This window comes from Magnolia sinica, chromosome 10 (assembly GCF_029962835.1).
Source record: "Magnolia sinica isolate HGM2019 chromosome 10, MsV1, whole genome shotgun sequence".
Taxonomy (NCBI): domain Eukaryota; kingdom Viridiplantae; phylum Streptophyta; class Magnoliopsida; order Magnoliales; family Magnoliaceae; genus Magnolia; species Magnolia sinica.
In genome coordinates this window covers 15407377-15421995 of record NC_080582.1, presented here as the reverse complement: position 1 = coordinate 15421995, position 14619 = coordinate 15407377, and the positions used below count along the sequence as shown (strand labels likewise).

Here is a 14619-nt window from a genome sequence, read left to right as displayed (position 1 = left end):
TTTTATAATTAATAAAAAATCCCACAAAATTCAAATTTTCATATTTAAAAAAAAAAAAAAAAAAAACCCCCTTAAAACCCTAACGTTATCTATGATACCACTTTTTCAGGAGTTCCATGGAAGCAACCCCGAGTTTGAATTAAACAATAAGAGATAAAATAAATAAAGCACACAAAGAACAGAAGGTTTCATATGGAAAAACCCTCACAGGAAAGACATTATCGATCTGTGAATGCTCGAAAACTATACAAAAAAACCCTACCTTTGATTTTTCTTTACTCACAAAAGCCTTAAACATGTTTTTCAAAACCCTAATCCTCGATTACCAACCTTAATCCTTGATCAGATCGATTCCATTGACAACCCATCAATGGGATCGAAGCCATCTTTGATCGGATTGATTTGGACCAAAAAATTGTCTAGTGATCAAAGGCCAAAAAAATGGATTTATCTCGATGAGATCAAGTGAGCTTCGCGGAACTTCCTTCCAAGGGAAGCTGGTGGGGCCCGTCGTGATATTTGTGGGAAATTCACTCCGTCCATCCATTTTGCTAGACCATGTTAGGACATGACCCAAAAAATGATGCAAATCCAAAACTCAAGTGGGCCATATGATAAGAAAATGTGGGTAGGTAAATGCCCGCTGTTGAAACCTTCCTAGGGTCCAACATGATTTTATATGCAATCCATAACATCTGTAGGATCATTCCTACTTGACTGAACTAAAAACACAAAAAATTAGCCTAATCTAGAACTTTCGTGACCCCATGAATGTTTCAACAATGGACATTAATGCGTGGTGCGATCCAGATTGAGTTTTGGATTTGTCATTTGGAGCGTGTCTTAACATGTTTTAAAAAATGGTTGGATGGGGTGGATTTATAAACATCATGGTGGCCCCACCTAACTTCCCATCAGCTTTCCGCGAGGGAATCCACAAAGTCCTTACCACTTGCAATCCTCATTTTGGATGGCAGATGGTCACCATCCTCCCATGCATGAATTGGCCCTTGTCCATTTATAGTTCTTCATAGTATGTAAATCTCATTCTTAGGAACTTCTTGGCTCTAGAATTTCTAAAGAGGTTTTTGAACTTGAGTTTTCTACGGATATTGTTAGGAAAATTTTCTACAAAACTAAAAATATTATTATAAATTTAAAAAATAGTTGGAAAATTTTAGGAGGACAATATCATGTGGATATGAATTCTTAGGTAATGGAAGTGATTGGTTCTCAGACGTTCCTAGTGAAGTACAACTTAGATAGGGAAGAATCATGCCAATGGATCTCATTATCCAATAATCAGGTAGAAACACTCCCATTCCACTCTCCAAATTGCCCTCTTCTCTTAACATTGTTGCTCGAAAACAATGATCGCTTGTAAGAAATCCCAGATGTTTTTTTTTTCTAAAACATGACCAAACTCCAAGTCCTCGACATTTCTTTCACAAGCATCGCTTCCCTGCCCTCATCCATGTCCTCCCTGTGTGAATTACGGTTGTTGAAGCTTCGAAGTTGCTGCAAGCTAGAGACTCTTCCTGCATTCTTAAAGGATATGCAGAAGCTTGAGATCCTCGATCTCCATCAAACTCCCTTGACGAAGATGGTGGAGGTATCCTTCCATAACATGCAAAGCCTCCGACGTCTCAACATCTCAGGTGCATGCAACCTCAGCAGGCTCTCGCTCAAGGGTTGTCGCTCTCTAGTGAAACTGGTCAGCCCAAATAAACATTCAAAACTTGAGGCACTTCATCTTTCAGGCACGAAATTGGAAGTGCTTTCGCACCAAATTTTCAATCTGACTAGCATGCACTGCCTAGACCTGTTGGGAATGGAGCATCTCAAGACGGTTGACTGGAGAAAGATAGATCGGCTTCCAGAAAACTTGAATTGGGATCGATGTGGAATGAACTTGCTGCATGAGCAGCACCAAGACAGCAGCAGTCGTCACATCTCGGTCGGTGATGCGAGTGTTTTTGAGTCTTTGGATGAAAGCTCGAAACTATGGAAATCCTGCTTTAAAAATTTTCATTTCTTTGTCTGTCCCCGCGAGGGAGGGCGCAAGGATAGATATCGTGATTTTAAAATAAACCGAATTTTCTACCAGCGTATTTGTACTCGATTTGAGCAGTCTTTGAGTTATGAAAGACAACTGGAGGTTTGCGGTGGTAAGAATTCCCTAGACGGTGTTAAAGGGGTTCTCTCAGTGACAGAATTCTTTCATTTGTATGGCAATGCGTTCATTAAGGCACTGTCCAATCTTGGCATGGAGATGGACAACCTTAAAGAATGTTGGATTGAGAAATGCCATCAACTGGAGATTCTGTTCGTTGGAAGAATGGCAGACATTGATGCAGCAGTTTGTTTAGAAAATCTAAGGGTGTCGGATCTTGCCAAATTAAGAACAGTGTGCCGGTGGCAGTTGGGAAGTGAGAGCTTCACATGCCTAAAGAATATATATTTGGAATGTTGCCCGAAGCTCGTGAACTTCTTCTCTTCGAGCATTCAGTTACAGAATCTCAAATTACTTGAAATAAAATTTTGCTGTAGACTGGAGAAGGTCTTTGAAGAAGACCACCTGGAAGGGCAAAATGCATTTCCACAGCTAGTTGATTTATGTCTTTGGGAGCTACGCAAACTGAAAAGCATTTGTGGTGGGCACTTGCCGATGCTGAAGAAGTTGAAGATTCGAGGATGCCCGCTGCTGGAGAAGCTTCCTCTCCATAACACAAATGCTTCTGCAGCAGAAGTCAAGATTGAAGGTGAGCTGAAATGGTGGGAAAGCATAAAATGGGAAGGTAGTGTCAAGCCACACAACATCCGTTTCAAAGAATGGTATCCGTCAACCAAGTGATTCTTTTCTGCTTCAACTAGGATCTGTTTATCATGTTATTATTCTCTTATTGAACTATTGTAATTCTCTTTTATGTGTGCGATGCTGTGGTAGAAAGAGGGTGTTCCATAGGACTTAGGTGACTTAGTCGTAGTGGCTTCGAATTATGAATTTCATGAACAAATTGGATGTGTTACTCTTTAGGATGAATTTCGAAAAGTTAAACAAGTACTGGATTTGTCTTGTAAATCATGCTTGCAGCAGTAAGGACACTTAATTAATTTATTTTTTTCTTTTATTTTTCCTCGCAGAGGTGTTAGATGATTTTTGTTATGGGGCCTTTCTGCTTTGCATGAATTGGTTGGGTTTTTCAGGTTTCAGTTATGTTCCCTAATTTAGATGTAATTTTCTATTATATGAGAGAGAGAGAGAGAGAGGCATATGCTTATGACCTTAGCCAACCATGGATAAGGCTGAAACTTGGGCCAGGATCATCCCAATCCCGATTGATCCAATCATGTTTATCAAATCCAGAGAAATAGGCACTGTTGGATAAAAGTTGGGGTTGGGTCATAAGAAAATCTGTACGCTGAGTTTAGGTAAGCCTGAAAATTGGGTCCCATCACATATCCGATTTGCAGTCTTAACCGGCGAGTCTTTTCTACTTTTGGCAATCGTTTGATGTTGACATCTCTCGTTTTATTTAGGGATTTTTACCACAAAATTCCACACAAATAGAGCACTGAAATTACCACAATGCCAACCATGCACTTGTTTCTTTAGAAACTGGTAAAGTAGAAATTCTTGGGGCCCATTACATATTTTTATGATATCCAAGCCGTCCAATAGATGTAATCTCCTATAGTGTTGAGAAGTACCAAAAATTTCGTCAATCTAAAAGGAGGATGAGGCACACCATAAAAAAATAATATACACCACCTAAAATCATCAAAATATAATCACAGCCCACTAGTGATTCAATAAAAAAATATTTTTGGTCCTTGTGATTATTATGTTTGGTTGAATACGTTTGGCATGCTAATGTTTTACACAAACTATGCGGGGCGGCCGCTTTTTTTTTTTTTTTCTGAGTTCATTACTTTCCAAAGAAAAACAATAAATAGGGTACTTCGGTACTTTTCCTTCTCAAAAAGGACGTACTTAAATAGTCATTATTAAAATCCTAAAATATTTATTAATTTATAAGAGAAATTTCAATTTTAGCAGGATTTTCCCATCAATATCCTGAGAAATTCTAGAGAGAAGAAATTCCCGATAATGAGATTTGTCACTGCAAAGACCTATAAATGGCCAAGGGCCAATCTTAGATGCACCGAAAAGATGGTGCCCGTCTACCATCCAAATTGAGGATTGCAATGGAAACAGGTAGGACTTACTTTCATCCCATTATGTGGAAGGAACCATTCCTCTGGAATCAGAATGCACAAGACAGTTATAATTACCAGATGCATCCATACCAGTAGCAAGAGCCTTCAATCTCAGTATCTGCACTAAAGAATCAAATCCCTATTGGATTATTGTTTACGCCCACATTAGAATGAAAAGAGGCCAAGCTCCCTATCGGTTTCCGAACCTGCTTGGTAAGTGTGGGGCAGATGGCTAATCTATCCAAGCCATTGATCTAACGTCCCCCATCATGGATGGACCATTCCCAGTATATCCTCCCAATTGGTCAACTCTAACCTCCTGTTGTTAAAAAGAAATGAACCAACAAACCACACTCACTGGAGGAAAGGCCAAATATTTGATGGCTAGGATCTTCTGATTTGGGAGATTTTGGGGCAATCGTCCATCCACGATGGGGGCCTACAGATCAATGGCTTGGAAAGATCAACCATGAACCCTACATCTATGAACTTTTTCCGAATAGGGAACTCGGCCTCCTCGAATGAAAACACACTAGAAAGTTGCTTTGAAATGACAATACACTAATCACTTGCATTCAGACTTCAATTGTGCATAATAACCTAAGATCAAATCCGTTAACTCCGGATGCTCCAGTCCACATGCAAAAACTGTAAAATGGCATTGTTGAAAGATGAAAACAAATGTAGTTAGAATCGTTTCCCTCAATTTCAGATTGATTTTGTACTGATCCCACAGAATGGATACAAAGGTTCAACCGATTTATAACATCTGAATTTACAATCTTCCATTTTCATAGCTGCTGTTTATAGATAGGTCCAAAAGGAAGCATATAGACCATGAAATCCTCCACTTTTTATCTTCCATGAGTAGCGATAACGGTTTTCACAAGCTTACAACTTCAACCAGCTGTTCTCTACAATGTAAGGTACCCTTTATATGCTCAGGATCATTGCAAGGGTTCAAAATGGTTAGCCACTTCACTACATCTGCAACCAGTGCATCCAACATGCATTTGAATGTGACTCTGAGCAATTCATTGAAATCTTTTGTTCAGTTTGGAATGAGCAATGGCCACGATAAAATTATGCATCAGTAACCATAACGGTCATTCAATGAGATTCGCTCATTGCCCAATTGTTCTGCATGAATTCAATGTGATTGGTCACATATATTAAACAAGCGCATAGTCATCAAAATCCTACTATTTGCAATTTAGGATTTGAGTTGAATCTTAAGCAAAACTATTTGAATCTCACCTTGAATCCCTCTTTATATGAATCCTACGATTCTATAATTTAAATCTTACAATTTACAATTCAAATTATACTTATTCTCTTCTATTTTAAGCTTCACTTGGCATTCATTTTATGTTTTTAAATTGCTGGGGACATTTTAAGAATCATTTAGTAAAAGGTAAATTACTTTATTTTGTTCATGATAAAAGATTAAACAGTATATACTCTCTTCAACATTAAATCATGGAGCTAATTTTTCTTTTTCTACTTCTTAACTGTTGACCTATATTTATTGTGGAATGAATGAATGATGGTTAGAAATCAAAGTATCTTTTCTTGTTGTTGTCAGTCCATAGTATCAAATGCCACTTTCCCAAATGTCAACAAAGTCGTCAGATTCATACATTTTTTGTGGCGCTTCATCATGTACATGTTGCTTCTCTTTCACTTACATGTCCTCTGTAGCACCAAGCCATATAGGCTTTGTGACCGTGTATGTGGCCACTTTGCTTTCTATGCCGTCACTAACATCTTTATCACCTTCTGGAGGTTTACTTGTTTCTAAGGTAAGACTTTTATCTTTATGGGAGGAACCATTTGCAGGCTTTGCTAGCGTAGAGCTTTTCTTTTGCTCCACTAAAAACCTTTTTTGTGACGTTGGAAACAGGAATATCTGGCTGGTTAGATTTTGATGTCTGGGCTTTTGAATCCCTCCTCCGAGCAGCTTCTCTTGTCGGATCAGCAATTTTCAGTAAGAATTGGATCCGATCCAATTCAGATTGCAGATCAGACAGTTCCTTCTGAAGTTGCACAGTCGCATTGATCACTGGTACATAAGTAATTAATGTCAGCAGATGGTTGGAAGAGTTGACTGTACGAATATATTCCTAAAACAGCAACAACACGTAGGCACAACGTTGGACAAGATGCATGGCTAAAAAGGGTGTCAGGATCAGGAGTGCAACTCGATCAGGTTGGGCCGGGTTGGGGGTCAAACTGAGCCCAAGCTGACCTCAAGAGGACCCAACTCGCAGCCCAACCCAACCCGACTTTTGTTTTTTATAGACATAACCCATTACTGATATTAAGAAAAGAAAAGATTAAAAAACGAAAAAAAAAATAAAAATCAAGACCCAGGAGAATCGAGATAGAAATCCCAGTACAAAAGCTACCTCACCTACACTCGTTCCTGAAAAGAAGAGAAAAAACTCCATATACAAGAAGCAAAAACAGAACCCACCCAAGACAAAACCCATTTACCCTATTTCTACCATTTTCAATCTCTATTATCTAATTCAACAGAGGAATCCAGACCCAGCATCATCGAAATTCAATGCATAGCTGAAAGGGTCGTATTTGAAGCTGAACCTTCTCCTCGACCGCGCTTTCACCTGCCTCCTTATCTCTGCCCGAACCTTCCAGAACAAACTCCTGCATCTCCTCTTCCCATTGCTGAATGCCAGCGTTGTTGGCTCCAATATCACTGTAATCATCGCCATTCCCTCCGTCAAATCGAAGCGACGGATAGAAACCCAACACAACCCTACCCGACTTACACCATACTTGATCCAACTGGACCCAACCTGACCAGACCCCACCCAACCCAAATAGACGTAATTATTCCCAACACATCCTAATCCAACCTGAATTTGCTCAACCCGAATCCAACCTGACATCAAATCAGGCTGGCTTTTCCAATACGAACCCAAACTGAGGACCTTGGCAACCAGATCCAACACGACTTGAACTAGGGTGTTGGAAAGGGAAAAAAGAAATAAGAAGAAACAGGAATGTGAAGAAGTATGGATGGGTTGTCACTGGGGGCCAACTTCCCAAGTTTATTCAAAATCACCTTGCAGAAAAAAGTGTCAGTTGATGGTAGACTGGAATGAAACTTGACATTCACAAGGAACCTTAAAGACAAAGGCTGAGGAATTCACCAGCTGTTAGGGAAACTAAAGCAGGTCACTCTCCCAGAAGTTGGGGAAGATTCCAGGAAAGGGGCTGGTGCGTAAAGGACGTCTTTATATAGAACTTCTGGGCTGTGTAAGGCAGTCTGTAGAGTGGTGGACAAGTTCAAGGAGAGGGTCAGATTCTCATGTGGTGACAGGCAGCAAATCAGTTCTGGAAAGACCTGTGGATCGGAGAGAGGTCCCTCCAGGAGGAGTTTCCGAGGTTAGCAAGTCTTGCCCCATATAGGGAGCTCTCCCTTGCTCAATGTTTCTTCATCATCCGGATGTAGTAGTTTGGTCTCCCCCTTGTAGGAGGAATTTGTCAGACAAGGAAACGGGCCTCTGCTTGTTCCTTCCATGGGATGATGACTGACAGCATGGCACATAGGTGCGAGATCCAATCCATCCATCAGATTGGTCCGACCTTCTACATGTTCTACCAAAAATAAATCTGGTCCACTCATCAAGCGGCCCCCAATACTAGAAACAGGTGGATGGGTTAGAAAACTTTATCCATTTTTTTTTAGAGTAGCTCATTTGTCTTGCAGACTGTGACCCACCTGACTAGTAGATCAACCTGATTCTTAGGATGGGGCCTCAATCTAGTGGTTCCTTTCTGATGGATGGATTCGATCTTGAACCTATCATGACATGCTGGCACATGAGTGGCGTGTACATGAGCTCGATTGCACACACGTGTGCACTGAGCAAAGCTCCATCCAAAGAAAAGAGGTGTTAGCTTCCCAAACAAGTGCAATGAAGGAGAGGAATCAGTTCACCTATTCCTCCATTGTTCAGTGGCTTGTTTTTGCACTGTTTTTTTTTCCAATCACTTTGGAATTGCATGGACTATGAGGGAGAAGGTTGTAGCAGTCTCAAGTAATTGCAGAAACAGTCCTTTAAAGGAAAGAGGAAAGTACTCTTGATTCCTTCTCTCTTGTGTTTTGTTGGAAAATCTGCAAGGAGTGGAATTACTGCATTTAGGGAGCAGTACCCTCCCAGGCATTACTGGAAAGAATTAAAGTACAATCATTTGGTCCCTTTCATCTCCAGTTTTTAGGAGAATCACCGCATGGGACCTTCTCTAACGCGGACACTTTCATGGCCAAGATGGACCAGATAAGGCCCGATCGAAGGCAGAAGTGAGCAGGACTGTCAGAACCTTAAAACAATCGTATCTCACAAACCGGGATGAGTTTTTCGACATATCATATATATATTAGGATAAGATAAGCTACTTTAGCCAACCAACCCTATTATGCTGGGTTGCCCACACTTTGCGAGATTTCAAATCCACAGTCAAAAGTCCATTTTATTTTATTTTATATAGTAAGTTTTAGTTCAATCATAACTTTTGATGTCGTGCCCAACATGAAAAAGGCTTAGAAAAATTAGGAGAATAATGTGGTTAGGCTAAATTGGACACTTACTATTTTTGGCTAAAAACCATGAAGTCTAATAGGAATCATCACCGTTTATAAATAATAATTTTACTACTTATAGTAAGTCACGTTTTTAGGGAGTTTGAGTTGGAGTTTTAACTCTAAAACTTCATCTTAGGTTCGAGTTCACTATTTAAAGGATTGTAATTTCTTTTCGAATTTATTAGAAATTATTCGAAAAAAAATTATTTCTTTTATTAGAATTTACTAATTTTTTATTTTTTATTTTTATCATCAATCAATTTCTTTTCAAATTTATTTCTATTTTATCCCTCGTGGATTCAAGGACTCTGAGGAATCCACCCCATCATGTCCTTCCCTACATCACCCTCCTTTGGTAGGAGTATGAAAATTGAATTTTGATGGCACTTACATCAGTAATCCAAGCCCTCAAGGTATTGGAGTGTGCTTAGAGATGAAAACTGTCATATTCATATGGTATCATCAGTAATCCAGTCCCATTTGAGTATTTTCTTGTCTTTTTTGTCAAATGAGAACTTTATTGCTAAATATGACAAAATGGTTAAAAAATTTCCCACCAACACATAAAGATGTTCCCAAGACCAAGATAAATTAGGAAATTCAATGATGAATAGATGATATTAGTCAATCTCATAGGGGCATATTATTAGTTACTTATACAAAAACCTAACAAAACATTAAGTATCAAAGTGGGATAGCCCTAGAGCAGGGGTCCTGAGCATCAACATATACATAGTTGATGCACGTGATCCTATACACTTGCACTAACCAAATTGTTGGGTCTGATGGGCACCACTATTGATGGGGGATCCCCTGCAGTCTTCTAGATTGTAAGATCCTAACCATTCAATGTTTCTCCTGTACTGTTTAATGTCGAGTATTATTTTCATAATTTCTTTTGGTTGGAATGCGTCATTTCTCGTGACTCCAGTAACAAAATACCCAGAATTTCTCTCCAGGATAGATTGCCTGCTACGCAATGCAAGTTTTAATTGTGAATCTTCTCCAAGCCCCACTATGATTTTTTGTGTTAAATTCACACTGTTCATCAATATTTACAGATAATTTAGAACATGAACCCAAACATGAGGTACATCCAAAGCTCAAGTGGACTACACCATAGAAAGAAGTGAAGATTGAACAAACTTCCGTTGAAACCTTCCTAGTGCCAACCATGATGCTTACTTCTAATCTACCCTGTTCATAAGGTCATCCATACCTGGATGAAGTTAAAACACAAATATCAGCTTGATCAGAGCCTTCTGTGGCCACAGGAAGTTTTCAACGGTAGCATCAATTCCTACTATTTCTTGTGGTGTGGTCCACTTGAGTGTTGGCTTGCCCTGTTTTTCAGAATGATCTGAAAAAAATGGATGAATAGTGTGGATATAAGAAATACATAAATTTCATGCATTGATAAATTCAGCTGCTAGCTAGAGAGAAGAAAACCCGGAGTGTTGACATATGGAACTTCCATGGCCCCCATCATAATGTATGTATTAGATTCACATCGGCCATCCATTTTTCCATACCTTGTAAGACACGAGGCCAAAAGCGAGACAAATCCAAAGCTCAAATGGGCCACACTATAGTTGTAAATTAGTCTTTCAACTCCCACTGCTACCTGTGGTGTGGTCCACTTGAGCTTTGGATGTGCCTACAATTTAGGATTGTTTGGATCTAACACATAAATCACAATGGCCAGCAAAGTTCCACACCGTCAAAATTGGATTGTGTAATAGGCAATCCATTAGCGAGAGAGAAAATTCGGATGAAGTCAGGTCAGGATGGATTGGTCTAACATGACTCGAGCCTGATTATAAACCTGCTTGAAAATTGATAGGGCCAAGCTTGCAGGCCATGCCTAGCCCAGGCTCTCATTTCCACCCTTACGAAACAAGGAATTCCAATTTTGCAGAAAGTGATCGTCCGGAGGCGATGGCAGCTTCCAGGGATGGTGATGATCGAAGGCTCAGACGAGGAGAGGTTGTAAGTGCTTGGTCACGATGCATGAGGCAACAGATATGCGACTACTTGAGAGATGACAAGATTTCAGTGTTCTCAGTTTGGGGATGGGAGGGAGTGGGGAAGACGAGGAACATGAGACAAGTGGTTGCAGCAGTGATGGAGGAATCCAGAGAATCTAGTCATCCGTTTGATGTGATCATAAGAGTAAGAGCACCGGGGTCGAGAGTCTTTCAGAGAAGATGCAACTGAGATTCAGAGGAGAATTGGACCATTAGCAAAAAGAGCAGGAAGGATCGTTTAATTTTGATGAGTATTGGCAAACGCCGATTTTAATGGAGTTGGATGAAAAGGGGAAAGGGAATCGTTTAATGCAGGTACAGATGGGAATCAAGGAAGCATTGAAGATCCCAAAGTCCATGCACTTCTCCGCAGCTGATAAATGAATCTCAGCTAAGCTACGCACCCAGAGGTTCCTCATCGTCTTGGAGCTAAGCTAAGCAACCAGAGGTTCCTCATCGTCTTGGAAGATGTTTGGGAAGGCATCAACTTGAAAAAGATGGGAGTTCCCGTCATGGCCCCTGCTATCACCATCGGCAGCAAAGTCATGATCACAACTCAATCCCGAGAAGTTTGAAAGGAAATGGAAGCCTAAGTAAACATCACGCTGGGGGAGTGGTCTAAAGAAGACACCTGGGATTTTTTACAGAAAGTGGCAGCTGATGTGATGGCCGGCATTGGTTTCTCAACAACCAGAGACATGGTCTTGAAATGCTTCTCTTAAGTGTCCTTTTTCTGTCGAAATGGACGCTCCATCGATGGAGATTCCTTGACAGAAGAGTATTGGAGGTAGGAGTGGTTTTTAGATGGATCTTTCAACGAGGAGAATAATGAAGCGGCTTTCAAGAGACTGGGGAATATGCAGAGAATTGCATGGTGCTATTGTCCCTGGTGTCATCAAGACCAAATTACCTAGGCTCTTGTTGATGCTGTAATCTAATCGATCCTACCCTTCCTCTTGTTAGCCGGTAGCGCACCTGCAAAACAAAGAGACACTAGGGGCGCCGGTTGTAGCCGGGGACCCTCCGATGCCTAAGTCAGGCCAGGCACACAATGGGCGTAGTTGGATTAGAGTAGTTGTGCATACCTTTCTCTTGACTTGAGTAAGGTGTCTATCAATAAACCTTACGGGCCACTTACATGTCGTGGTCTCAGTGAGCAGTCCCTCCCGCATACGGCGGTGATCCTCCCTGAATATTTTCTATTCTAAGGTACTGGTCAGTATCTGAGGCCGAGGTCATTGGTCGAAGGGAATTTATGGATTGGCTACAAGAGCAATTTACAATAGAAGGATCTTCAGGAGGACAATGTCATGTGGATATGAATTCTCATGTGATGGAAGTGATTGATTCTCAGATGTTCCAAGAGAAGTACAACTTTCATTGGAAAGAATCATGCCAATGGATCTCATTATCCAATAATCAGGTAGAAACACTCCCATTGTGCTCTCCAGATTGCCCGCTTCTCTCGACATTGTTACTCAACAATAATGATCACTTGCAAGAAATCCCAGATGATTTTTTCCAGGAACATGACCAGACTCCGAGTCCTTGACCTTTCTTCCACAAGCATCTCTTCCCTGCCCTCGTCCATGTCCTGCCTTTGCGAATTACGGTTGTTGAAGCTCCAGAGCTGCTGCAAGCTAGACGCTCTGCCTGCATTCTTAAAGGGTATGCAGAAACTCAAGATCCTCGATCTCCATCAAACTCCCCTGACAAAGATGGTTGAGGTTTCCTTCCACAACATGCAAAGCCTCCGACGTCTCAACATCTCAGGTGCCTGCGACTTCAGCCAACTCTCGCTCAAGGGTTGTCGCTCTCCATTGACACTGGTCATCCCAGATAAACTTTCAAAACATGAGGCACTAGATCTATCAGGCACGAAAATGGAAGAGCGCCTGCATGAAATTTTCAATCTAACTACCATGCGATGCCTGGACCTATTGCGAATGGAGCATCTCAAGAAGATCGACTAGAGAAAGATAGATCGACTTCTAGAAGAATTGAATTGGGATCGATGTGGCTTGAATTCGCTGCACGAACAGCTCCAAGACAACAGTAGACGTCGCATCTCAGTCAATGATGCCATCATTTTCAAGTCTTTGGACCAAAGCCCTGATCTGTGGGAATCCTGCTTTCTAAAATTTCATTTCTTGGTCTGTCCCTGCGAGGGAGGCCACAAGGATATATATGCTCATTTTAAAAGAAAGTGATTTATCTACCAGCGTATTTATACTCGATTTGATCAGTCTATGAGTTATGAGAGATGCCTGGAGGTTTGCAGTGGTAAGAATTCCCTGGATGGTGTTAGAGGGGTTCTCTCGGTGACAGAATTCTTTCTTTTGTATCGAAATGTGTTTGTTAATGCACTGTCCGATGTCAACATGAAGATGGACAACCTTAAAGAATGCTGGATCGAGAAATGCCATCAATTGGAGTATCTCATAGTCAGAGGAACTGCAGATGTTGATGCGGCAGTCAGTTTAGAAAATCTAAGGGTGTCCAATCTTGCCAAATTAAGAATAGTGTGCCGGGTTTGGAATAGGGAGCTTCGCATGCCTAAAGCATATACATTTATACATTTGGATTGTTGCCAGAAGCTCGTCAACTTCTTTGAGCATTCAGTTATAGAATCTCAAATTACATGCAATAAAATTCTGCTATAGACCGGAAAAGGTCTTTGTAGAAGACAACGTGGTGGGGCAAAATGCATTTCCTTCCACAGCTAGTCGATTTACGTCTTTGGGAGTTACACAAATTGAAAAGAATTCATGGTGGGCATGTGCCGATGCCGAAGAAGTTGAAGATTCAAGGATGCCCAATGCTGGATAAGCTTCCTCTCCATAACACTAATGATTCTGCAGCAGAAGTCGAGATCCAAGGTGAGTTGAGATGGTGGGAAAGCATAAAATGGGAGGGTAGCGTCAAGCCTTGCAACATCCATTTCAAAGAATGGCATCCATCAACTAAATGATTCTTCTATGCTTAAACTACCTCTGTTTACTTTGTTATTCTTCTCTTCTTGAACTATTGTAATTCGTGTTACGGTGTCGCAGAAAGGTGAGGGTTTTCCATTGGATTTAGGTGATTTAGTCTTAGTGGCTTTGAATTATGAATTTAGGAAGAAATTGGATGTGTTGCTCTTTTGCATGTATTTCGTAAAAGGTAAACAAGTACCAGGTTTGTTTGGCAAATCATGCTTGCAGCAGTAAGCAGGACTCTAAGTTTTCCTTTTATTTACCTGATAGACTGGGTCCACCCGACTTTATTATTTATGGTTTTTATTATGGGGCCTAGCTATTTTGTATGAATTTGTTGGGTTTTTCAGGTTTCATTTATGTTCCCCTAATGTAGATGTAATTTTCTATTATATCAATGAAATTATAGATGACAGTGTCTCAACAATTAAAAAGAAGAAGAAAAAAGAGGCACAAGCAAATGAACTCAACCCAACCCATGGATAAGGCTAAAACTTGGGCCAGGCTCATCCCAATCCCAACTGGTCCAACCCAATCGTTCGATGGTGGGGATCTTTAATTCTTTAAATCAATGCTCTTAATCACGTTTATCCAATCCAGAGAAACAGGCACTGTTGGATAAAAGTTTGGGTTGGGTTATGTGAAAATGCATCGGCTAAGTTGAGGTAGGTCTGGAAATTGGGTCCCATTACATGGCCAATTTGCAATCTTAACCAGTGAGTCAGTCATATAGGCCCTTATGGCCTGTTTGGGAGATTGGATTTGGAACCCCTGGATTCAGAAC

General features: G+C 40.7%; 1 protein-coding gene across 1 annotated transcript; it reads left to right on the top strand.

Annotated features, from left to right (window-relative positions):
• The first annotated feature begins 1414 nt into the window (after positions 1 to 1414).
• LOC131217374 (putative disease resistance protein At4g19050) lies at positions 1415 to 2854 on the top strand. Its single transcript, XM_058212288.1, has one exon. It carries the CDS (start codon positions 1415 to 1417, stop codon positions 2852 to 2854), a length of 1440 nt encoding a protein of 479 aa, XP_058068271.1.
• Positions 2855 to 14619: the final 11765 nt, after the last annotated feature.

Excerpts from the sequence above, each read along its gene's own strand:
- LOC131217374 (XM_058212288.1), top strand. The coding sequence starts at position 1,415 with ATGACCAAACTCCAAGTCCTCGACATTTCTTTCACAAGCATCGCTTCC.